At 37.5% G+C, this 27,438-nt stretch overlaps 1 protein-coding gene across 3 annotated transcripts in view; it reads right to left on the minus strand.

Annotated features, from left to right (window-relative positions):
• Positions 1-12,312, minus strand: part of grik2 (glutamate receptor, ionotropic, kainate 2) — a 376,713-nt gene extending 364,401 nt beyond the window's left edge. For all 3 annotated transcript variants that reach the window (XM_028469698.1, XM_028469697.1, XM_028469699.1), the window contains exons 1-2: positions 12,121-12,312; positions 8,982-9,540 (exon numbers count right to left, since the gene is read on the minus strand). In XM_028469698.1, coding sequence (XP_028325499.1) covers positions 8,982-9,114 — 133 coding nt within the window. In that variant the 5' untranslated portion in view covers positions 9,115-9,540; positions 12,121-12,312. The remainder of the gene's footprint in view (positions 1-8,981; positions 9,541-12,120) is intronic.
• Positions 12,313-27,438: the final 15,126 nt, after the last annotated feature.

Below are 27,438 nucleotides of genomic sequence, written 5' to 3' on the forward strand. Positions count from 1 at the left end.
TTCTCCTCAGCTCTACTGGCCACAGAATAATTCATTTAAGAATGGGTCACAAACACATCAGATCATGCCATAAAATCAATACAAGGTGGTATAACGGCTACTAAAAATGAAACTGTGTGCGCTCTTCGGTTAATACTGTATTATCTATATACTGAACGTACAGATATGAACTGTAATATCAACCTGCCTTCGCTATGTTTGTTTTACCTGTGAGGTAGTTTGAGAAGGAGGAGCTTATGTAGGGTAGGAGGAGCTAGGATTGTCAGAAGGTGGAGTTTCACAGTTATGAGTTAGAAAAATCCATCTCACCCATTTGGAGCCGACTTTTTACAAAATGTGGAATAACAAGGGAGGAAACAGAACTTTTCAACTTTTACCCTCTGAATGAGGCTAAAGGAATGTACAGTATATGACTGTAGTAAAACCATTATTAAGTGATTTTTTCATAATAATGCCCCTTTAAAGCCAAAGTATTTCCACAAACTGCTTTAGAACACATCCATATAAAGTCTGCCGTGCTTAAATCTAATGCGCTATTTCCTTGTATTGATATAAGCAATTGATTACCTTTTAAAATGACTTTAGATCAATTAGCGTCATCCGGAAGGCCAACTTGCCGAGCACAGATGGATGTAGTTGGATCGTAGGAATAATGAATGAATGAAAAGCTCTCAAATCAAACACTTGTTACAAACTTTTCTAATCATTTTCCATGATTCCTTCATGAAAGGAGCGTATTGAGAAACATCCTGATTATGACTTTTCCTCTTCATTGGCCCCTTAAAATCTTTGCTGACCTCAGCTGACTGATGATGAAATAATTTCCCACAATTCCCTGCATCAAAGCATATAATTTGAAATCCATCCATCCATCCATTAATTTCTCCACCTGCAGGGCCATGAGGATGTGCTGCTGCCTGGATGTGTGAGCTCACACTGGAGAACACGCAGGTTCTGTCACAACGCCAACACAAACAAACAAACTCTTTCTCTAAAAACACATCTATGGTATTTTTATCTTTTCTTTGCCATTTTTCATTTTGCCAGAAGCCGAAACTTGACAATAAAAAGGATTTGTTCGTTCCCTCCTTCACAGCACCTTTAGCTCCTCCAATCAATCAATCAATCGGTAACGTTCCTGCTTTTGATTGTAGCCTAGGGAAATTATAGGAGAGATTCCATGCAAGCACGGGGAGTTTTAGAAAGACCTGGATTATTGGTAAGTTTACCTTCAGCTAATGAAATACAATCATTCTGCAGCACCTGCTCACTAGAGCTGTGCATCGCCATGAATCTGACAATTTACATGTCTCGATACTAAACAATATGACATACATTGCAATATATCACAATATTGATATTTACTCATTTCAAAATGTATGAAATACAATTAATTAAAAAAAACATTTCAACCTTGCAAGAACAAGTGAATGGTAACCAGTGTTTGGAATAACGGCGTTTAAAATAACGGCGTTTGTTTTTCAGTAACGAGGTAATCTAACTAATTACTTTTTACGCCGTTACAACGCCGTTATCGTTACTGAACGTTAAATGCGGTGCATTACATGCACTGATTAAATAAACTGTTATCCGAAAGCATCCCTGGCTTCTGACTCGACTGTTGTGAGGAGGCGGGTTAAAAACAAGGTGAGCGATTATGATTGGCTAAGGCGACGTGCCAGCACACGTGACACGCGACACGCGACACACACACACACAAACACACACACAGCAGATTGCATGAAGCAGCAGAGATGATGAGCGTGGAGCAGTCTGATGAAAAGTTGACATTTTTAAGGTGACGATACAAACACTACTTTAAATTAATTGTGGTCAAAGGTAAGAACGTACATGTGAAGTGTTCATTATATACAGGAGTGAAGACTTTGTCGACATCCGTTGTAAACAACTCAAAATTAATGAAGCACCTCACACACGAATCTAAAAATGTGAATTATTTGACATATAGCAACTTTTTTTTTTTTAATAGTAATGCAAATAGTTACTTTCCTTGGTAATGAGTTACTTTTATTATAGAGTAATTTAGTTACTAACGCAGTTACTTTTTTGAACAAGTAGTGAGTAACTATAACTAATTACTTTTTTAAAGTAACGTTCCCAACACTGATGGTAACTAATTCAAGTATAATAATAAAAAAGTCATATGTTTATCAAACTGTCAAACTACATTTTTTAAAAAAGTTTAACTTTTGCTTCTACAGCAGATTCTGATTCTGTTAAGTTCTTAAATTATTACTTTTTTTTTTTTAAAGTAACCACATACATCTATTAAAGTGCTCAGTATGTTTTATAGAAACAAAGTGAAATCTACCTCCAGCTAAACTGCATTGATCACTGATGTAGTTTAACAAGGTCTGATGTGGTTCACTGACACACAGTGACCGGGCAGTTATTAAATGATTAATTCATTAAATAGTTTTTAGTTAAAAAAACATGATTAAAGAAAATGATTTGGACATTTTTTTAATCAATACGATAATCACTAAGTGAAATATCTCACACATCATATATTCACCTGGAAATAATTCATTCATGTATCCATTCCTCTTGTCGACATCTTTCTTTCTGTCATGTTCAGTTGTGGAAGTCTAAGGTAAGGATACAGGTTAAAGCCGGCGACCGGGCGATTTTTTTCAATCGTTGTTTTCAGCTCCAGCTCAAACTGCTCACGCTGTACGTCCATACGCGACACGTCAGGGTCTTGTTTTCGGAAATGCAACGTACAAATTAAAAGAAGAAGAAGAACTCTAGCGTTGCCATTAAAATAGAAGAAGAAGAAGGAGAACCCGGAAGTGGATAGACACTCGTGAATCTCAGCAAAAAGAGCTTTAAAAAGGAAAAGGCGGCAATGTGATGGAGCAGGAACTGGACGGATGTGGGCAGTACGGTCCGTCAATTCTACAACGATCCTACATTATGTATACTACACCATTTATATTACAAGATGCATGACTCACAATTTAGCCGAGACTCGGCCCGATCCCAAAAATAGACGCACGACTGAAAAATGCAATAGTATCCAGCGGAAGCCCCAGAGCGGAAGCCCCTGGTGGGACACAAGCCTCTGGCGGGGCGAAAGTGCTCCTGACGTGACAGCGGAAGCTATTTTTCAATACGACAAACCTTGAATTTAGCCAGGAAGTGGAGGTGGTTAGGTTTAGGGTTAGGGGTAGTAAAAAAGGAAGGTATATATTAGCCAGGAAGTGGAGGTGGTTAGGTTTAGGGTTAGGGGTAGTAAAAAAGGAAGGTATATATAGCCAGGAAGTGGAGGTGGTTAGGTTTAGGGTTAGGGGTAGTAAAAAAGGAAGGTATATATAGCCAGGAAGTGGACGCGTATAACGGTTAGGGTTAGTAAAAAAGAAAGGTAGGTATTGCATAATTTCCAGAACAGTGGATAGGGTTCCTGGTATTCTACCTCACATCCATCCAGCCAGGGCACATTCGCCCAGCCAGAGGCTTGTGTCCCGTCAGGGGCTTCCGCTCTGGGGCTGCAGCTGGATACAAGTCAAAAAAGCAGTGTATGCCTGCCTTAACACATGCTATCAAAAAGATAATTCACGCTGAAAGGCCATTTATGTACTCCAATTAGTCTGTTAATGCATGTTTATGAACTGCAGAGGAAATTTATGTGGAATAACATGCAAGCATGTGGAAAACAAGCAAGTTCCAACCATGCAGAGAGAAAAGAGAAGGAAAGCGTTTTGTTGCAGTGAGACCAAAATGCTAACCACTACAGAACGGTAATAGCATCCAAACATTGTGTTCATTTTCAATGCAGCACAACAACAAAACCATTTTGAGCATCAGGAACCAAAAATAGGACGTTGCAGCATATGTTTTTTATTAGGCTACCGGACTCAAAACGCAGCTCACTTTGTTGTTGTTGTTGTTGTTGTTGTTGTTGTTGTTGTTGTTGTTGTTGTTGTTGTTGTTGCTGTTGTTGTGTACACTAGTTAAAATCACTACTCCTCTGTTGTTCGTGAACAGATCAGGCTGAAATTTGGTAGCTATAATCTATGGTCGTCTACGTATCGACTCTCATAGCTTAATTTTCGCTTCAAGGGCCCCAAAAGAAAAAAAAACCCAAAGAGGATTTCTCATGTATTTGCGAGTCAAATATTACGATGGTTGGTGGAACCGAATCATTGACACATACCAATATACAAATTAGGCCCATTACCTCCTACGTGTCACGGGGGTGCCAGGGGGCCCCCAATTTTTTAAATTTCCACTCCTCCGTTAGTTATCGTTAGATCGAAATGTAGTTTGGTATGAATACTCTATGAATTAATATGACAACATGGGAACATAGTCGTGTGATATATCGTTTCAAAGGTGATTCAGCGTAAATTACAATTATGCCTCGTAACAATCCTCCCCCCCCCCCCCCCCGCCTTTTTATTAAAGTTGTTTTCTCATTTATTTGAGAGTCAAATATTGTGACAGTTGGTGGTACCAAATCATTGACACATACCAATATATGAATGGGGCCCATTACTCCGTATGTACCACAGGAACGCCAGGGGGCCCCAGGGGGCCCCAGGGGGATGCATTTTTCAAATGACTATTTTCATTATTCTGTAAAGTGGGCTCTGGCATTCAGGCAGTAATAGGGAACAATAGGTAAAGGTAAATATCAGTCTGGTATGAGAATGTCCAAAGAATATATAAAAAAAACTCAAATGTTCCGATACATTTGGCTCCAATATGAAAACTATGGATTTGACTGAACAGAGGAATAATTACAATTGTGTCTGTTCTCTCCAAATGTTTTCATCTTTGAATTGTAAATGTTTCTGATGTGAATAACTTCTACATTTGAGGAGAAAATGACTTTCAACAAATGCCAAGGTTCTTGTCTTTAACCTGTTGTACGTTATGAGGAGCTACTCTCGTTGCCTGGAAACTGGCAGCAACAGTTCAACACAAAACGTTGTGTTAAAAAAAAATAATGTCAACACAAAGTCAGAGTTGTGATCTGCTCCTTTTTTAACTTTCCATAGACGAGACAAGTTCAAAGTGGTCCAGTGTCAGTTATTATTGTTCATCAGTAGAGGCTGATGTTTTCTCAGATAATTACACAGTTTGTTCTACACACAGTGATGACAGGTTGTGGCACCTGAAGGTCAGCTTTAAAATACACACAGACGCTAAAGTAACATATAAGTATTCACTTTACTGTAAATGAGTTTTAAAAGAAGATTTCTACACCCAACTGTTACTGAATAAATGATTTATTTATTTTTTAAATAATCAACGGACACTGTAAAATAACAAAAAATAAAATGACCAGACAACAATTAAACGCATCACATCATAGCCGACCAATCAGATTGAACGTAATGCACAGCGTTAAAACAGCATTGAACGAGGTTAATTTCTCAGTTTTAGAGTTCATAAATATTGCTATGCTCAAAGCACTTGTCCTAAACTCATGGCCCGGGGGCCAAATGCGGCCCTTTAGAGCATCCAATTCGGCCCGCAGGAGAAAGTAAAAATGACAGAGAAAACATGAATCATTGCGATAATGAAACTCAACAATATTTGCAGGTGCTCACAGTTTTCCCGGTGCTTATATTGCATGATGGCAGTCAACGTTAAACTGCTGGAAAAACTCAAATTTTTAAATTTTCCTCAAATTATTACAAAATATTTCCCTTAATTAAATAGAATGTTGACACAAAATCGAGGAAATTTAAAGTGAAGATCCTGTCGTAACTGATATCTGTCAGTTATTGCTTAGATATGGTCGGTTTATTACATATTTAGTATTTTCTGCATACGTGGAAGTGCAAACTGCTGCGTATTTGACCCCTGAACTAAAATGAGTTTAACACCCATGATTTAGAGACTGAGATTTTCTTTAATTTGAATTGAATTCATTGGTGTTATTTTATTTTTTTTAAGAATTGTACATTTTTGACAAAGCTTTTATTTTATACAGATGTCTTTGTGGAAAACAAATGAAGTTCCAATTGTGCAAGATTTGGTCTCTTCCTTTTTAACTTCACAAATGAGATGTTTACTGTATATAAGGGAACCGTACCAAGATTTATTACCAATAATAAACATGGGGGGTGAAAGTAACTAGTAACTTTTACTTGTACTTGATATTTTATGTATGACTTACTTGTATGTACAATTTCAATCAAGTACCAGTACTTCTACTTGAGTAGAATATATCAGTAACACCTCTGCACACACATATGGATTTAAGAGCCTACAGTTTATTATTTGTGTTCCATTCAATGCTAAAAATCTAATAAAAGAGTTAATGCATGGTGTTAAATGTGTAAAATATCATAATCTATCGATTGGTTTTCAGCCTCCATCTCTGTGTACGTGACAGAATGGATTCAACACAACAGCTGTTTAAAAATGTATTATCTCTCCTTTCTTTCTTTCTTTCTTTCTTTCTTTCTTTCTTTCTTTCTTTCTTTCTTTCTTTGTCTGCTGGTCTTGAGATTTTCCCTCCAGCTTTGAAAAGGTGAAGAATAACTCTCAAATAGACAACACCATGTGCTTACAAACAATGGCCCAAACATTGATTTTTTAATAAAACAGTAGAAGCTGGTGAAATGTTTACTGTGTAATCAAATCCTACACGGAAACGTCCTGTGAAAGAAGAAGATGTGCACGTAGCAACAATATAAATGTTGAAATCAGTTGATTTTACTGTATTAAGGTGTATCATAGACAAGAGGTTTGAAATTTTTACACTCAAAGGAGAAAATGATTATAAGGAAATTGTTGACAGACTTTTTGTGTCAGGCACTTTGTTTTTTGTTTTTTGTTGAATACATAAATAAGCCCCTGTTAATGAAACCTTAACCTGTTCTCTAGCGCCACCATCAGGACACATTTCTTGACAAATATCAAGCATGCAAAATAAGCCGGTACGTTGGCAGTTAATTGAATCTTTCCCCACACGATTAAAATCTCCATTTTCATTCCAGAATAGTTTGTGTCTTGGTTTAGTTCTATCTTGATTTAAAACGTAAGCTTAACCACAGGTGCCAGGAAAGTTGATAGGAGGTGAAGTAGGAAGGTGGCAGAGTTAATGCACAATGTGATTTATTTTTAAGGTTATAAAATTTGTTCTATCATGATTTTTTTTTGTGTGTAAAGCTATAGGGCATAGGCGGAGTTTGAGATTCTTGACGGGAGGGGCAAATTAAAAAATAGAATTAAATATATAGACCGTCTCGAAATTCGTGCCAACCACAATGTGTGTAACATATTTAATATTGCAAAAATGATTCGTAACATATTTGATCATTTGCGTCGATGCATCATTTAATGTTGATATAAAATCAGGCCGGCGTCCGCTTTGTGCTTTATTTTTACTGCAGTATTATACATGAACTGCTGGGTGCAGTGTTGCTTCACCATTTACATTGTGAAGAAGAACCAACCTAAAGTGTCAAAAGTCTGACTGAAAACATATACTAAACAGAAGTAACATCTGTGACTGTGACATGTTCAAATCAAAGCAGCAGAAAAGTATTATATATTATGTGCATTATAATAGGAATTGTATTCTTTTGAATGAATTTGAGAAAAACTGTAATAAAAACTTTTGACCAGTATACCCCAAACTGAGACCCCAGAATTATCTGATCAGGTATTAAACCACCATTTTACAGCATTATAACGTGAAGCCAGTATGATGCATACCTTAAATGAATAAATATAATGTAATAGCCTGCATGTTGTTTACTTAGTAATGGCATAGAGCCATTTTATTTCCCTGGAGATTAATGATAGTACATCTATTTATTATTTATTATCTATTATGCAGAAATGTAGAGAAACAAAACTGTGTGCTCATCTCCATTTCACTATGGACAGACTCTGTACAGTTTACACACAATCTGCAGTGATTTGATGGGTCACTTTTAAAATGGTGTGTTATGAACATACCGCTAGTGCTAAGTTGCTAACACAAACATATCATATTATTTTATGTTAAATGTCCTATTGTTTGTTTTTTAGCCACATAAAGCACACCATGGTTTTGTGAAGAGTGCATTCTAAGTGTTGAGTCATTGTCTGCTGCTGTTAATGTCTCACAAGAAAATATACACAAGCTCAGATGTTTTGCTTTGAAAAGTAATTTCTCTGGAGATGTATTTTCTTTCTACATCAGTGTAATAAATGTAACAACAAAAAAACATATATTCCTCTTTAGCAGGAAGAAGACGTGCCTGAGGATGGAGCCCTGCCAGAGATACAGGAAAATGTGATGTTGTGGAGACAGAGTCGTTATAGGAGATGATCCAACATCGCACTGACAGAGATCATTGAAAAATTGTTGAAAAAGAACCAGTGTAAATACTGTACAGACGGACTTTCATAAAAAGCAAGACAACCAGCGATGTAATAGTAGTGATTATTAGAGGTTAATGAATAATAGGGAGGAGATCAGAAGGTCCAGGCTTGTCTACAGCAGAGCAAATGATTCAGTTGTTGTGACTCTTAGAGGATGTAAAGACACTGTTAGGCTCCAGTGGATTCAATAACTGCAAAAATATTTCAATCCCAATGAAAAAGTGTTTAAAAAAAAATTTCATGATCATACCCAAGAGGGCCTTAACAGCAGTTTGCCTTGGGCCCCCAAAATGCCACTGGCTATAACAGGGAGCCATTGGAAGAGAGTCAAGGAGCCACATGAGGCTCCAGAGCCACAGGTTGTAAACCGCTATCATAGACCTATACAGTATATGCTGGGTGAAGAGCTTTTTCTATTGTCTGCTGAAGTTTGTACTTCCACAGCAACAAGTTAGTGCACTGTGTGCTTCCTGTCCACTGGCAAAGAAACACACACACACACACACACACACATACACACACACACACACACACACACACACACACACACACACACACACACACACACACACACACACACACACACACACAGCTGGCCATTAAAAGGTGAAAAGTTTCAGAGGACTCACCAAATCTGAGGACGTGAGGCATCCCGTGTCCATATCCCACCCAGTGCAGCAGCAGCAGAAGAACTCTGATGGTCCACCTGGACCTCACCTCCTGGACCATGAGCTGCAGGGAGGGGTGGGAGGGGGTCTCCATTGTACCGGACTCACTGCTATATTCCACAAAACACTCTTTGTCACTTCTTCTTCTTCTTCTTCTTCTTCTTCTTCTTCTTCTTCTTCTTCTTCTTCTTCTTCTTCTTCTTCTCGTTCACGTCAATAGAGGACAAAGCTCCTCAGATCACGACATGATCCTTCACCGACGCGCTGAGCAGCGGCTCCATGCACAGACCCTTCATCCTCATCCTCACCATCATCTTCCTCATCATCATCATCATCATCACGCAAAGAAGAGAGGAAAAGAGGAAAGAATAGTGCGCGTCCAGATCACTGCGCCAACGGGAACCAGCAGCAGGAAGAGGAGGATGATGATGGTAGTGTTGGTGAAGAAGGTGGTAGTAGTTGTAGTTGTAGTGGTGATGGTGGTGGTGGTGGGGGGGCGTCCATGTTAGAGATCCATTTACTGAAAGACAAAGGCAGAGATTGAAGAAGAGTGGAACCAAGCAGCGGTCCGCGCTCCGCCCGCTGCACCGCGATCTGACGCACGATGGTCTCACTTCAGCCTTTGATCCAAACCCTCAGTCAGCCCACCCCCCTTCCCTGGCCTCACCCCCTCTACCCCCATAACCTCTCTGACGGTGTGGACTGTCCGATCCCCACGGATCGAACTGAACACCAGCAACAACCGTCAGTGTGACGCGATCAGTGAAAAACGGATTCTGCTCCAAATAAACACTCATCGATCCTTTTCATCCCTACTTTATATTTATTCCTCTTTTTTATTCTACGTATTCAGTTTCTGTGTGTGTGTGTGTGTGTGTGTGTGTGTGTGTGTGTGTGTGTGTGTGTGTGTGTGTGTGTGTGTGTGTGTGTGTGTGTGTGTGTGTGTGTAATGATGACCAATCAGAGCATTGTTTGTATATATTTGTTGTCATTTTTTATATTTTTCTGTAATTGTTTGTTTGGTTGTTGTGTTATATAGCCTAAAATGGTAAAAGATGGTACACAGATACATTTATTATTATTATTATTATTATTATCAATAATAATAATAATAACAGCATGTTGTGCATTGATTGTGTTATCTAAAGATGGTGTGTATCTTTGATTCCTACTTAATGAAAATGAGCACATATTTTATAAAACTTTGACAATAAAAGTCACAATACATCAAATACAGTACAATTAAACTACACTCTCAAAAATTCAAGCCAAACAGACACAATCATCATCAAATAAATGAATAAAAACATAATGTACAGTAAAAGTCTGTCAGAATAAAAAGTTCATCAGTATAACAGTTCATGAGTTCATATGTGTCAAACTTATGGCCCGGGGGCCAAATCCGGCCCTTTGGAGCATCCAATTCGGCCGGAAATTACTGAGAAAAAATATAAATGAAACTCACCAATATTTTGTAGATGCTCACAGTTTACCTATTGTTTATGTCATTTTCAATGTTAAACTATTGGGGAGAAAAATTTAATTCTAACAAAATCCATCAATTATCCTGAAACTATTACATCATATTTCATATGTCATATTGGTCACAAAATGTAGGAAATTTAAAGCAAAGATCCAGTTGGGACTGATATCTGTCACTTATTGCTTAGATAGTGTCAGTTTATTACATATTTAGTATTTTATGTACACAAAGAAGTGCAAACAAGGGCCAAATAATGTTGAAATGACTTGTTTTCCTGCATAAAATCTGTGGCTTTTTGAGATCAAACTGCTCTGTATTTGACCCCTGAACTAAAATGAGTTTGACACCTCTGATTTAGAGAGTGGATGGCTTTTGGGACCCAATAATAATAATAATAATAATAATAGTGACGGGTTTAAATTGAAAGGCTTTAATTTGCTTCTGATTAATTCCAGGAATATTTTTTTTTTGTCTTCTTTTTGAATAATATGTTGAGGTTTCTCAGGAAATCCACTTCACCCATTGGTTCTGATTGTATTCCTACTTCTGTATTGAGGACAAAGTCAGCTTTATATATAGATTATAAAAATATAAGTATTTTTGCTGTGTAGAGATTTTAGCAGCTGGGGGATCCCGTTGTTCTTTCAGCACCACGGACAGCGACGCCGCTCTTTGCACTGAGACCTGAGCAGCTCTCACATCTGTTCCTGTCGCTTTTCTGTTGCCAGGTTCGCTCATTAATGAGCTGCAGGGCTCTGTGTGTTGGTCTCAAGTCCATGTGATGATGATGATGATGATGATGATGATGATGATGATGATGATGATGATGATGATGATGATGATGATGCTGGAGCCAAAAAAGGTTAAACAGCACTTCCTTTACACAGTGTCCCCCCCACCATTCTCCAAACCCACAACTTTTATTTTATTTATTTTAATTTGTTTATTTATTTATATTTTTTTTTTTGGGGGGGGGGGGGGGTTAAATTATACTTAGAGCACATGGCAGTAAAGTGTGGAGACGCGCTTGTATCACAAATGTGCCACTGTCCGTTTTTAATTAATATTCTCTCTTTTTTTCCATTTCATATCTACTTTATTTATCTAATTACTTATTTGATTTTAGACTAAACTTAATGTAGTACATTATTTTTGCACAACAGCGGCTCAGTTTACAACAAAAAGCGGTACTTTCTCGTGCGTAATGGTCAGAGATGTGACCATGACGCACAGCGCAGCTGTCACTGCTGAGCGTTTTAAAATGACCTTAACGCGGATTTTTCCCGGGGTAAACATGCTTAAAGATCACACACTGTGCTGGATTTTCTCTTTTCTATTGTCTCACAACTCCACAAGGACGCGCACACCGGGTAGAAAAGGAAGAAAGGAGTGTGTAATGTCTGGATGGAGGTTGGACACTAACTCTACCCGCACTTTAAACACAGAGGTAAGGGTCGTTTCCTCAAGATTGTTAAAATATTATTTACAAAAACACAATTGAGACTTCTTTGAGTATTATTTTCTAAATTCGGAGGTTCCCATGTTCCCAGCAGCAGCAGCAACAGCAGCAGCCCCTCATTTCAGAGAACAAGCAGAGTTTGATAGAGGAGCTCTTACCTCGGAGCTGGAGAGGAGAGGATCCACCGGAGCAGCAGCGAACACAAGTTGGTTTGTTCCCACGGAGCTGCCAGTGCCGCCGCTCCCACGCACCGCATCTGGCTGCTGCTGCGCTGAGCTGCTCCTCCGGCCGTGGGGGAGACACGCCTCCTGTTGGACGGCAGGACGCACTGCTCACATCGAGCCCTCACACAACCATGGCACACACGTCTGAATCAGCCTCACTGTAAGATGTGATCTATAAAACAATGACCTTCATCATCATCCTCACTCAGCACCACAGCCTACTGCAGGCTTTTATTTATTCATTTGATTTATTTTAACACTTTTGCTCAATTGTTTCCAGACATTTTCTGAAAACATGCCTCATACTCTCAGAACTCTCCACACAAATCTAAAATAACACACGCAATGGGCAAAACCCCACAATTCTCCTGCAAAATGAAACTTTACATTCAAAATAGTAACGTCATTTCTTCTCAAAATGCTATTTTGTTTTCAAATGACACACACACACCATCATAAGAATAGACATTTATAAGCACCAGTTAAACACCGGCTTAGACCTTTTTTTGTTCAGTGTTACACTAACTACAGACAGTACATACATACAGTAAGTGTTGTAAAATATTTGACAATATTGTTTTGATACCCAGAACTCACAAATACACAATGAAATATATTTTATTTTCCCTACAAAAACAATTTACACTGTACTGTACAACCAACACAAACTTGCACATACAAAACAAAAGAATTTACTGTATTTTACTGTATTTACGGTACACATTTACTGTATTTATGTATATATTTATATATATATTTTACATCCTCTCTTCTATTTCTATTTCCACAGCACCTCATCCACATCACAAGCCATGTTGGCTCTGCCTCTGTTTCCAATGTTGGCATCCATTGCTCTAAAACAGAAGAGCTCACCTGTTGCCCTTTAATGCTAAAGCTCTGATTGATCATTATTAAACTGTGTGACAGGTGTTTGTCCGTGTGATGGGTCAGTGTGCATCGTAGGGCAATTCACTTTAGAATTTAGAATGACAGTGTGTTCCTTGTGAAAACAAGATATTTTCTTCATGAAAATTGTGTAAAATGCAGAGAATTGTGTGTCATGTTTTGAAAAAAGTGTGTTTTAGAACTTCAAATTGAGTGTAAAGCAGGAATTGTAGTTTTAGCAGAATTGGTTCTGGGCGTTGGTGCATTAGTTACATGTTGTGGTCATTGTGTCTCAACGACCAGTGATTGTAAACAATTGAGAAAAACTCTACATACTTTATTGCATTAATTAACAAACAAAATGTCAATTTCACAGACAACTGTCATCAAAAGTACTCTATATATATATATATATATATTTAAAACAAAACAAAAAAAGAAAACAATGAACAAAAAAGACACTTAAAAATACATTGGGAATAGATAAAAAATTATTGTGTTGTCTACTTAGTCTTTTTTCAGAGTAAATGTCATTTTTTTGCACGTTATCTCTAATGTATCTGATCTAGTTTTCTCTGGTATATCGTTCTCAACCAAAGATTTATTTTGGGTATGGTTTGTTGTTTCCATGTCCTTGTCACCTGCTTCAGGGCTGCAACACACTAAACAATAAAAAGTGAGATATCCGCCTTGTTTATTATTAATAATAAATGTATTACCAATAGGTTTTCTAATTTCAGATTTAGATTTAGTTCAAGGTGTCAGTCCCTTCTAAACCTCTTTCCAGAATTTGCTCAGAGTATATAGGGTTTGTAAGAAGTATCTGAAGTACTGTAGATAGTTGTTTTTTCTTCTCCAACATTTAGTGCCTTGAGCAGAGTATTTTTCACATTGGTAAGGTGTGATAAAGCAGCTCATGCTCACCTTCCATGTTATTTCTCTCCAGTATTTGGAGGAAGTCATCTTTAGGTTTCCATGCAGGAGTTTTTACCATCTCTACCTCAGTGCTAATTCCTAATTCATTTTCACATTTTTCTTTGTTTTTAACTAAATATTGCTTTTGTAATAAATATTGGAGAGATTTCCTTTAGCTTTCTTAATATTTTGGACCAAATACTTTAATATTACGACTTATTGTCGTTTTGTTTATCTTTGCATGTTGCAAAAGGTGACGTCCTAACTCTAAAAAATTTTTAAAAAATGTTCTTGGTCTAGTTCATAAGTTGCAGCTAATGCTTCAGACGAATCTATTGTATTGTTTGTAATTAATTGTGAGTTAATTAATTGTGTTTTTCAACCTTGGGGTCATAACCCCATGTGGGGTTGCCTGGAAATAAAATGGGGTCACCTGAAACGTCTAGTAATAATAAAAGTAAATAAATTACTGATTAAAATTATATTTCTTAAATGTCTTAAATGTATATATGTATTAGTTTTTATTCATCTATTTTGCACAATGAAAAAAACAATACATAATATAACAGAAATAGACATGAAGTGCAGGAAGAGGCAGAAATCTCGAAGAACTTAAATGTCTAATTGTATTTTTTAATTAAAACACCATACACAATCTCAAACAACTGTATTCTATACTTTTACTTTCTCAAATATGTATCTACTTCAAATAAAGTGCAGTATAAAATATCTGAGCTAGAACATATTGTGCACTAATCCATACTCTGTATTTGTAACACAGTATAATATGATCACAAAACTAATTTTAGAGAGAGAAAAAGTCTCTGGGGTCACCAGAAGCTTTTAAGCAGGAAGGCCATGTGGAGACATACTGTATGAGGACATGTCTGGGATGCTACGCTACGAGAACGGTGATTCAAAGACAATGACTTCATCGGTAGGAAGTCGTGGAACAGATATTTAGACAGATCGCTGGTGTTTTGGGAGCAGCTCTGAGACACACTCACACCAAGCAGCACATGGGCCAGAAATTGATCAACCTACCTTTGGCTTTAACACAGACGTAGATATTCTAATGGAGTCACTCACTGTGTCCACCGTCCACCACCAGGACCTTCTGCAGCAGCACATGTAGCGTTAGCGTGTTAGCTCTGCAGTAGTCTCATGATAATCATCATGGTAAAGCGAAAAGTCGCAGATTCAACCAGATCTTACCTTCTTAGGTTAACCTAATAATTATGTTGGAAACATATTGATTATTGACAGTGAGAGCAAATATATGAACATCCTGTTAATTTAAACTGAAGTGTTTATTGGACTTTATTCAAATAAAATGTGAATACATTTGGCATTAAATGTTGTTTACTTGTTTGTTTATGTTCATCATTAATTTATAGACGATTCTATGAAAGCTCACCTGTACTGTCTGGTATTCAGGGACTTTTTCTACACTCACACCGGTTGAATTATTATTTTGGCTAAAAAGTTACTAAATCGATTTTAAGTCTCTAGCACGTAGACATTTAGCGAATGTGGAGTTACGTTCTTACAGACTTTTAATGCCATAATCTACGTTGTTGCTTATGCTTTTAATCATTTTTTTTATCTCCTACTTGTGTCTAACAGTGATTTACAACTGACAACCAGTCCATCCCTTCATGTTAAAGTGTATCTCCCATATTAAAGCACATGTATCAAGTGTTATATGATATATGATGTAGAACATAATAAATAATAGCACTGCTTAATTTGAGCAACTTTCCTCTTTCATTCTCTAAGTTACAGTGGGAGCTGAACATTTCAAGCTGCTGTTTGGATTGGCAGGTCCATAATACAGCTTTTAAAACTTATGTTACAAAAATGAAAAATGATAATAATAAAAACAGAAGCGAAACATTTTTTTTCAAAATCGCATACTGGAATACTGCACACTACACACTCAATGAGTATATACTGTATACTGTCTACCAGGTCAATTATAACTATAATCACATTATTGATAATTCAATACAATTATGGCATAATTATAATTGTAATTTGAAAATGAAAATTGCTTTTGTAATTGAATTGAATTGAATTGTAATTAAGTTCAGATAATTGACATAATTGTAATTCATGGAAATCATCTAAAATCTGTCATTTATAATTTCATTAAATGCAAACAGAAAGGAATACTGTTACATGTTCTACACATACGTAGTTAATGATTATTACAGTATGTTTCATATCAACTATTCCAACTGCCTGTCAGTTGCCTTATGGATCATTTCTCAGGGTATACTGACAAGGCTCAGATGACCACGCCAAAAATTTGAATACCAATATTTTCATTGATTAGGAAGACAAACAAGGTAACCAAGAGATGAAAAACAAGTAATATGAAAGATAATATTTGTTAGTGTATTTTACAGCTGATTTAAGACATGGGTCAAAAGTGACCAGTTATCATAAGAGATGCTAACAGAAAGCTAACACAAGAGGAAGATTACGTTTTATGGGGTTATTTATTTCAGACTCAGTAATTGTGATTGATTGTAATTGAACTTTGTTAAATGAGAATGTAATTGTAATTGACTTCCAGGGGAAAATATTAATTGTATTTTTAATTGTAGTTGAAAAAAATGCTGGTCATCGTAGTCAGAAATGAGGTGTAATTGAACATGGAGAATTGATGTCGTAATCAGAATCGAAAAATGTAATTGACCCCAACCCTGCTATCTACTATATAGTACTAGTATGATTAGGAAGATTATGTTGATGAGCATTCCCACTGAAGAAAAACCCTGATGACCATCTACCACCTATATATACAGTAAGTAGGTGTGTGTAGGGTTGCTGCTTGGATGTACAATGTTTATAAAATTGAGACTTGCCAAGTAGTGACGGTACGTTCCCCTCTCCATAGACTCGCTGAACATAAACCATAAATAGTTCAGAATGAACTAGTGGCCATGTTGGAGATGGGAACAAACAGTGCTTGGAACAGCCTCATTGCTCTAGTTCAGGGGTCCCCAATCCAGGAATGGGCACCCCTGCTCTAGTTAGTAGCAAAGAAAGGTGGGTTGGTGGTTCTTAGTCGACTATCTCAGTGTAAATGTGTCACATTTCATGCATACCGTATGTCCTGGGTATAGGAGCTCCAGGACCGACTGGCTCCTGCCCTGGATTTAACCATGGCTATGCAGCAGCTTATTACTGAGGATACAGGAGGCATCCTCACTATTGTTAACCGTTTTTTCTTCAGTTTGTGTTAACTCCTCCTACACCGTTTGTCCAATTTTGACAAATAAGCTATCGAAAAAATCTGAATATTTCTGCTTTTATTATTTGTAACTTTAAACTTTTGACTAAACTGATTTTGACCATTTAACCTTTAACTTTCAACTTTTTTAATCGATTTCAACCTTATTGCTAATGTCAACCTTTTGCTAGGTTATTGCCTTTGCTCGGAGAATGCTAATGCTATGTTATTGCTATTGCTTGGCCAATGCTAATGTTATGTTAGTGTTAATGTTATACTAATGCTATGGCTAGGCTAATGTTAGGTAAGTGTTATTGCTAGGTTAAAGGAGACATATCATGCTTTTAAATCCTTCCTTTTTACATATAAATCATACAGTTGTGGTCTATATAAAGCGGAACTGCAATGCTTGGGTCTGAATTCCTCATTATTATAGCTCCACCCCTTTTCTACCCTTTTCTGATGTGCTTCTGAGAGCAACTCGTTTTGGTGTGGTCTCTTTAAATGCAAATGAGACACTTCATACCCCGCCCCCTCTCCAGGTTGCAGAGGTGACACTCGGTTCAACTCCACCCTGCTCGGCCATTTTAGTAGTTTGATAGAAGAGATACGATTATGTAGCGGCGCAGAAACTTTTTATTCAGAGGTTATTTACAAAATGTCAACAACAGAAGACTTGTCCATCCAGCCTTACATGTTCGAGCCAGAGTCGGACCTGGCGGCGCGAGATGAAAATGAAGATGATGAACCTGCAGAACAACGTCTTCATATGGATGTTAACAAGTGAGCTAACACAAGCACCGAGATAATGCTAGGGCCAAGCTAACGTCATGAGATGCATTTTAATACAGTCTTTTCGGAGACAAAAACATCAAAATGAAATGACTAATGAAAACTTTAGACTTAAATTAAATCACGTAGGCCATATCATCAAGGATCTAAAACGAGCACACAGCGCTAACATATGAAGACGGTGCAACTGCTAATGCTAACAAAACAATGACAGGGACGTCTTATCATCACACTTTTTAGCATTATTTACAGCTTACCGAAGTGCTCTGTTCGTCGTCTCCAAAGATAGAAGGAATTGAACCCTCAATCAGACAAAGTCTTTCGGCAAATCCTTCGTTATACTGGCGAAGCGGTCATCCTTGAAGTGCTTCGCGCACACAAAAATGACCTTACCCACAGATGTGGGTACATTTCCGTGAAAAATAAAACTCAACCAGGCACTTTGAAAAGGTTCTGATGCTGGGAGACGGTGTAATGAAGCGTGTGGGTTACTACATCCAACAACCCAACATTTTGACTTATCCTCTCGTAACTTCGGCATCCTTGAGCTTGGACTACAAAATAAAAGCGAGAAATAAAAATGGCGGATTGCTCGAAGTGTTGGACATGGAGTTGATGTCCTAATTTGGCAGTTCCTCTACAAATACTGTGACGTTATTGTTCAAAAAACGTAATAGAGAATAGAAAAATCAAAACAGATTGAAAAATATGACCAAAACAGAATATAAAGATATCTACGGAGCACCTGAAGAGACTAATTTGAACTTTTCTGTACTTCTAAACACTCTAAATATACAACAAAATGCATTTAAGGGCTAAAAAAGTGGATTTAGCATGATATGTCCCCTTTAATGCTATTGTTAAGTTAATGCTATTGCTAGGCTAATGCTATTGCTAGGCTAATGCTAATGGTAGGTAATGGTCATTTTAATAACAGTTAATGCTAATGCTAGTTAATGCTAACGCTAGTTAATGTTTATGCTGTTTAATGGTAATGCTAGCTAATGGTAATACATGGCTAATGCTAATGGTAGCTAATGGCAATACCTGGCTAATGCTAATGCTAGCTCATGTTAATGCTAATGCTTGTTAATGCTAATGCTAGCTAATACTATTACAATGCTAAGTTAATGCAGTGCAACGTGGGGCAGCACCTCCGTCCTCACTTGCATCTTCTTCAGGAAAAGCAAATATTCTAGTCTTGATGATGTTATCTTCTGCAGTGACACTTGGCAACAACACATGTGAGTGTAAGGCGGCTGGGCTGTGTGCTCTGAAGCAGGCAAACCTAAAAAGTGTGCAGTTGGTATCTGGGGAACGACTAGAGTGCAGGGCCGGTAGGTAAAACCACAGCATTTATGACCCGTCCACGGCCCCAGACCAAAAATACTGTGAGGCGGTTCTTAGGGATGCTGGGGTATTATCAGCCCATTATACACAATGTGTGTTCAGCCACACTGCCTGTAAGCTGACTTCCTCCCTCCTGCTAAGCAGGGGAGGGGTCAGGTGGAAACCCCTCCCACTTGTGAGTGCACACACCTGATTTGTTTAATGACACTAGCCTGTCACTGTGGATGAACTGTGGCAATGGCAGTGCTTGTTTAGCAGCTAAAGAGGAAAGAGTTCTTTACCCTCAATTAGAATCAAACTTTGATACATGCAAAGACTCTTTACATCTCATCATAAGAGCCACAGAATAACCACAGGTTTTTTTATAAACTTCTGTTGCTTGCACAATTAATTCAAATGGAATCAGGAAATGTGGAGTTAAACATTGTTTAGCATTGGAACTTAAGTTGAATTCATTTCTTGTTCATTTATATATTTATATTTATCCTATTTATCCTTTATTCTCTATCTATCCTTTATTTATCCCTCATCCTTTATATTTATCATTATTATTATTATTATTATTGTTGCTGGGTTGTTCTTTGTTGTTTTGTTTTTATTTCTTTTATTTCTTTTTGTTGCTTGTTTTGTGCACCAACCACCAAGTCAAATTCCTTGTACTGTCCTCAAAACTGTACATGGCAAATAAAACATTTCTGATTCTGATTCTGATTCTGATTATTTGTAAAGTTTGGCAAATTGTTTATTGTTTAATAGGAAAACCATGTTTATTAAGTTTGATGTAGTTGTTTAATTTGAAGATGTTTTCACCTTGTTTCAGGTGCCGTGTGTAGTTAAAACTAGATTGTGTCATTGTATGTGTCTTTTGTTGGATTACAGAGCTCTCATTGACTATTTATTTGTAGCCCCCACAGTTCCACTTTTCAGGCTGCACTCTGTGGGCGGGGGGCAGGGGTGTCGGGGGTGGGGGGGCAGAGGGCAGCAATCAAAGCTGCCTTTCATTTCAGCTGCAGACTGTGGCCTCAGATCAGGCCGACATCACTGCAGGGATCTGCTCCTTCACTACTAAATTGTATATCTTGTTACAGTTATTTCTGTTTGATGGCTTCACTTTGTTCTTCTTATTTCTGATTCTGCACTTTGATTGGTCCCTGAGAGCTCAAATAAAACCGAGCAGCGAAGTGCAAGTAAATCTAGTCGTAGATTGAAATAATGTGATTGAAGGAGAAGGCTTTTTGCTGCGTACTACAGGATTTCTCTATTTTGATGCATATCAAGTTGTATCAAAGTATGTTGAATTTGAAATAAATGACTTTCTTTTTTATGTGATGCTGCACTGTGGAAAATCAATACCACAGATTTTGGTCAACGTTATTATCAAAGGTGGTAAGTAAGTAAATTTCACAGATAAAAATCCCAAAGTGCTGTACAAAACATAGGTGAATTAAAACAACAGGAGCCACATCATAAAAAGATGACAAAAGTTTAAAAAAAATTAAATTAACCAAAAGCTTTTCTGAAAAGCAAAGTCTTAAAATGCTTTTTTAAAAGAGTCCACACAGTCAAGCTTACAGAGGGACTGGTGCAAGTCATTCCAGAGTCTGGGGGTTACAGCCTGGAACGCCAGGTGAGTTTTGGGGATCTTTAGGAGACCCTGGCCTGATGACCTGAGGAAATGTTAAACTCAATGCAAAGTTTGACTGGAAGCCAATGAAGACTTGATAGAATGGGGGTAATGTGGGTTTTCTACAATCTGAATGAATCTGTTTGGAGTCGACTTGTTGAAACAAGTGAAAATAGATTCACAATAATCGAGGCAAGATGAGAGGAACGCGTGGAGGATCATTTCAAGAACTGATTTAGACAACAAATAGTAGTGCTCACTGTTTCTAAAATGAAAGTAAAAAAAAACTAAGAACTTTTTTTGTGAGTTTGTGTAACCCATGAACTTTAACAATTAGCTTTAGCAATGATTTGAATCGGTTTCTTAGATTCCTGATGTTTCTTGTAAGGGGAATCATCTAATGGCTAATATTTTCACATTTTATTTGAATAAAGTCCAACCAACGCTTCAGTATAAATTAACAAGATGTTAACTTTTCTGCTCTCACTTTCAATAAAAATACATATTAGGTTTACCTCACTCTTTTGCTCATCATAAAAATAATACAATAATAATATCATGAATAAAATGAAGTGCAACCAAGATCTGTTCAGGTTAAATGCACAGTGGTTAAACCTGATACTTTTAACATGATGGTTATCATGAGGTGTCTGCAGAGCTAACGCTAACGCTACATGAATGCAACAGAAGTGCCCGGTAATGGACGGTGGACACAGTGAGCGACTCCTTTAGGATATCTACATCTGTGTTAAAGCCAAAGTGTTTCACACATTGGACCCATACGTGGATTGATCAATTTGTAATTCGCCGGTTTATCCATTTTGTTTTTTGTCTGCTGCCGCCTCAGGGGTGGCCGTTATGTCTTTAATATTAAGAGCTTTTAAAACACAAAATGTCTATTGTGCTTAAATCCAATGTGTTATTCCCTTGTATTGATACAGTCTATTTATTTATTTATTTTTTAACTTGTCTGCACATGCTGTCAAAGGTCAACACTACAAGAAGTGCAATCATTATGAGACAGCAATGCATGTTTTGTTATTGCAATGAAATAAATTAATTTATTTTATTGCTTAATTGTGACCATCACCAGCCCTTCCTAAGGAAGGCTAAGGTGGAGGTGGAGGGGGAGGGGGAAGGGAGCAGGGAGGAGAGACTCAAGGCAGGAAATAGAAAGGGTGGGGAAGAATAGATTATTTTACAGTGAGATGTGAAGTAGTAGTAGAACATATTGTGCTTATTATGTTGTGTAATCAAGACAGTCTGGTGATAAGTGTGAAGTTTAGCTATAAAGGTGGCCACTGTGGACAGAGGGAATGAGTGAGTGATAATACCTAAAGCAGGTATTTGGGATCAACGTGTCTAAAGTTAAGCCCAGTATGAGTTTTATCCCACATCCCAAGGCATGCCAGTGCATCGTAGACCAGTATATGTGCAAAAACCGCTACTGCAAACCCAGGAGCCGCCCCGGGCCCGCAGGTGCAAGTTACTGGTGCAACTTTCAGACCCAGTTGTGTACGTAAGCAAGCTTTAAAAGGAATATGATGCAGGTAGTTAACCCTTTAAACCCAATAACAAAATAGATTGTCTTGTTTTCATTAAAATAGTTCAGCTTCCCTTGATTCAAAAAAAAGTGCAGATGAGTTCATAATGTCTTTCCTTAAACTCATTAAATACAAAAAGTCTGAGGACACCCTGTTTGCCTTGTGAGAAAATGTAAAGTAATGGCTCCAATTAATTGGCATAGCATAGAGTAGTTCAAATTGTCTTTTTTTCCTTAATGGATTGAAAGGCAAAAAGCCTGCAAACCCTATTTCTGTCTGACTTCAGGAGAATTCACCTGGAGGATGTATTTGGAAATCATTTGTATTTCACGGGGCATCAAGTGCTCCTCTTCCACTGCTCATGTTACTGTTGAAGAAGCATCTGTTAAAGAAGCTCCAGCAAGCTGCTGTGTGCTAAACTTTATTAATGAAGAAATTAGTTATGCATGAACGAGTGACTTGTAGTACTTTAAGTGCTTTTCTACAGCAAGCGCAAAGAAAGAAGCACTGTGAGTGCATGCTTTATTATGTACTAATCACAGTAAAAATTCAAAGTCTGGAGGAACCACATCTGTGCTGTGGGTGTGGAAGTGTAATGTTCTGTGTATAGCAACACATTTCTAACAGAAACAGATTTAACAATTCATTTTTCTAATCCAGAATCCATCAGGTATGACTGGCTGTGCGTTGCCATGAATCTGATGACATGATACGATTCACAGTTTGCATGTCATGATACAGTATATCCCGATACTAAAACATTCAATATATATTGCGATATCAATAATAAAAATACACCTTTACAAGTACAAAATGGTATTTATTTCATTTTTTTAAAAACTTATGAGAACATTTAAATACTAAAGAATATTAAAAAATATTAAAGTACAAACATAAAAAACAAGTGGTATGTTTATCAAACTGTCAAATTAAATTTTTCAAAAACATTTAACTTTTGCTTCTACAACAGATTCTGATTCTGTTCTTAACTTCTAAAAAAAAGAAAAAAGTAACCATATCTATAAAAGTGTTTTATGAAAATAAAATACAATCAACTTCCAGCTAAAATGCATTGAAGAGTGAAGTCGTTTAACAAGGTCTACGTTTACATGCTAATCTTTGTTAGCGCTATGGAATTGTTCTTTCTTTTAAAACATGATTAAAAAATGTATTTGAATTTTTTTTGTATTGATACAATTATCGCACAGTGATATATTGCCAAATAAAAACATTTTCTTACGCCTTTATCAGATAGTGGAGCCCAGAGTTCACAGCAAACACAGTTTTAGACACTCGTTTTAGTTGTTATGCTGCAAGGACATTAAAAGCTCTTTTTTCTGCTCATGACTGTGAGGGAGATATTTCATTATTTTAATAATGATTTTTAAACTAATGTTTTGTGTTGCACTTTTTAATCATGCAAGGCACATTGCGTGTATGAAGTGTGCAACATACTGTCTCAGCTCATTTGTTGACCATAGATAATGCGCTCTAGGAGTTTTTTGTGTTGTGTTGCAACTGGAACATGATTGTTGGTGGCTGGTAAGACCAATGAGGAGTAGCTGTCTCTACTGCACAGAATGCAGAACTCCTTCCACTTGGCTTTTCTTTCTTCTACCAGGTTCATGATCTTCTCCTCACCTGTTTTGAAGTGGTTTCCTCTCAGATCTCTGTGAGGATTCTCCACAGCTTGGAGACATCTTAAGTTCACAGGAAGTCCTTCAGATTCCGACCGTCTTTCATACACATGGCCGAGCATGAAATATATGTAATGGACAATCAAAAAAAAATATGTGCACATTTATTTTTTTCAAATCACATTTCATTTTAAAGCTTAAAATGCAATCCATGTGGAGCAGCCATGTTTGGCCGGATGTGTTGTTTACATTTTTCTCCACATTTTCTTAAAAATTGTTTCATTCATTATTATTGTCAAACTAAACAGAAGAAAACAACACATGAGGTGCAATGCCAAGCTGGGACTGGGAAGCTGGTCCTTGGTCATTTATCCAGAACATAACCAGGTTTCTTTAAGCATCAGTTACCATGGTGATTTACCTGATAAGCACAGACCAGTGCTCAGGGACTGATACTGGACTGGGAACAGACTGGAGCTGAGAAACAGGCAGCTTTGGATGCTGAGAGCAGAGAAGAATGTTGTCCCTGATGTCTGGGAATGGAACTGGTGCTTGAGTGACTACTGAGACCAGCTTTGGAAACTGACTACTGAGGCAGGTTCTGACACCTCCTGGTGCTCTGGGACGACCAAGGTTAGTTCTGGCACCTCTGAGTGCTGGGACACTGCTCAGGAATCAGAATCAAAAAGCATTTTATTTGCCAAGTACAGTTTAAAGACTGGGAACTTGTGGGGGGGAGGTTTTGCAGCCGGCCGCTGGGGGGCGAGCACATGTAGCGCTCTTCCTGTAGCTACTGCATGGGAGGGAGAGGGGATGGGGGCCAAAGAAGGTGTTGAATCATGAACCCGATCACTTAATTCTGTATTGTTCAGCCCAGGCGCAGATGATGTGAAATGACCTTGGGTAGATCAGAGTTCAGAAACAAAGTTGCAGGTGGTGGTGGTGGGGAGAGGAGGAGGAGGAGGGGATGGAGGGTCAGTCAACACAACATCCTGGTAAATTGATAACCCAGCCTTGAACGGCTGGCTGTGGGGGAGCCAAATGTAGATAAGAATTTGTTTTTCAGGTGACAGCACAATTTTTTTCTGTGCAACCTACAGTTCATCTCTCAACATTAATTCCAATATGGTGACCTTGTCCCGAATGTTGGGCTAACAACTTCTCCAATTTAGATTCCAAGCCGTGCAGACAATCCAAAGTAGCCTCCTGCTTACTTCTGAGTTTGTTTATTGCATGAGTCTGAATGTTGAGAGCCCTGCCCAAACCATTAAAAAAGACTGGCAGCCTTTCCAAAACGGCGTAATCAGGACTTTGCGATAGGTCAGATAGCTGCCAGCTCCAATCAGCAGCGTATCTGCTATCATAATTCCAATTATATAGATGTCTTTCACGTCCTCCACGGAAAGCATGGACAGACACACAACTCGCCAATTTTCCCAGGAGTTCAACGCGTATCCCGCCGCAAACTTTCCCCTAGGACAGGGGGCTCACCTCAGCCCGTTCTCTTTGTCGAAAAACTGTGGTCAATTGCATTGAGAAACCAGCTGATCAATTCCATAATTTTGGTTCTGGATAGAGATGTAGAGAGAGGCTCCTATTAGATTTAGACAAAAAGACAGCACAAGATGAAGAAGCAGGGCAGATAATACTGATGTACTGGCTACAGCAGTAGAACCTGAAGAGAAGTTTTTGTGCTTTGTGCGCGTTAATTTTAGTTTAAAAAACACACAAAACTAAATTTGTGTGCAAATTGTGCAAGAAAGAGTTTGTGGATCACTGAATATAAGCTCTATGTTAACTATGTAGCAGCTAGCACGGATAGTCGACCACTTTCAGTGGTAGAGGATGTGGGCGGGGCTACTACTACTAGAACTTATTGCTTGATGTTAGTTCAGCACTTTATTTTGTGATGAACAGTGTTATTTTGGTCTGTTTTATTTATTTTATATTAACTGAAGGGGAGAAAAAGCAACAAGTTCGGTGTTCAATAATTGTATAGCTCAGAAAAGTGTTTATGATATGCTAACTTATAGTACTTCATATGGACGTGATGTTTTGTTTCATTTGTATTTTCTATTATTTGTAGATTGACTAAAGAACACATCAATATTTCCCCTGATGGTCTAAACCAAAGGTAGCAGCAGCTATTGGGACTATTCTCAAATACAAACACAGGCTACACCTGCATATGTTCAAGTCTGTTAAAAACAATAAATGACTTTATAAAGCCACTTTGTTATATATCAATTTTTTGATATGCCACAATAATATAATTTAAATGAAAATACCTCAAGTTCAGGCAATTTTTATGTGGAATTAAAATAAGAGACTAATTAAATTAATTAATTCCAGAGCATAATTAATTAATCACACTATTTTTTTTAAATTATTGACAGCACTAATTAAAATGATGAATATTGAAATGATCAGTGGGAGATGTAAGGTTTTCAACCCTGAATCTTCCACTAGGGTGGTTCACAAAAATTTCTCCAATTTTGTCCACATCCCTTTTTGCCTGGTTAACACTGACATTGTCAGCATATGTACCAAAAATGAAGTCAATTTGCTGCAAATGAGAGTTGGCACAGTTTTTCACAATAATGAACTTTTTTCTATTGTCAGAAGCATACCTGTCAAGTTTTGGATTTGAAAATAAGGGAAATTTTCTGGCGCCCACTACGAGCCGTCCCACCCGCCCAATCAAGCCCCAGTATCCCTTATATTTTAAGATAGGTGTACAAGAAATCTAAAATAGCCACTTTTCAACCACAATTATGGGATTAGAATAAGGTAGACCAACCTTTGAAATGCTGTGAACATTCCTACTAGGGCTGGGTGATATGGACCAACATTATCTCAATATATTTTCTCAAAATGGTGATATATGATATAAATCTAGATAATTTTATCAAATAAAGTCTGATCAGAAAAACAATTCTGGGTTAATTTTGCTGATCCAAAATGCCACACAGGGACATTTATTCTGCACTCAGACAATATGTGCACTCAGAAATCCATCCACTGAGCTTTACATGTTGTTCTGAGGAGTAAAAGCAGTGACTCCTAAAACTAGTATTTTAATACATAATAAGCTATAATATATACATATATATGAAATATTATAGTTTTCTATATCGCCAAAATAGAAAACTCAATACATCTTGAATCTCGATATATCGCCCAGCCCTAATTCCTAAATTATAAAACAGCCTAAATAAAAACATAAATGTGTATATGAAGCACATGTGTTTATTTAATACACTT

The sequence above is a fragment of the Gouania willdenowi genome, chromosome 16 (genome assembly GCF_900634775.1).
Source record: "Gouania willdenowi chromosome 16, fGouWil2.1, whole genome shotgun sequence".
Taxonomy (NCBI): domain Eukaryota; kingdom Metazoa; phylum Chordata; class Actinopteri; order Blenniiformes; family Gobiesocidae; genus Gouania; species Gouania willdenowi.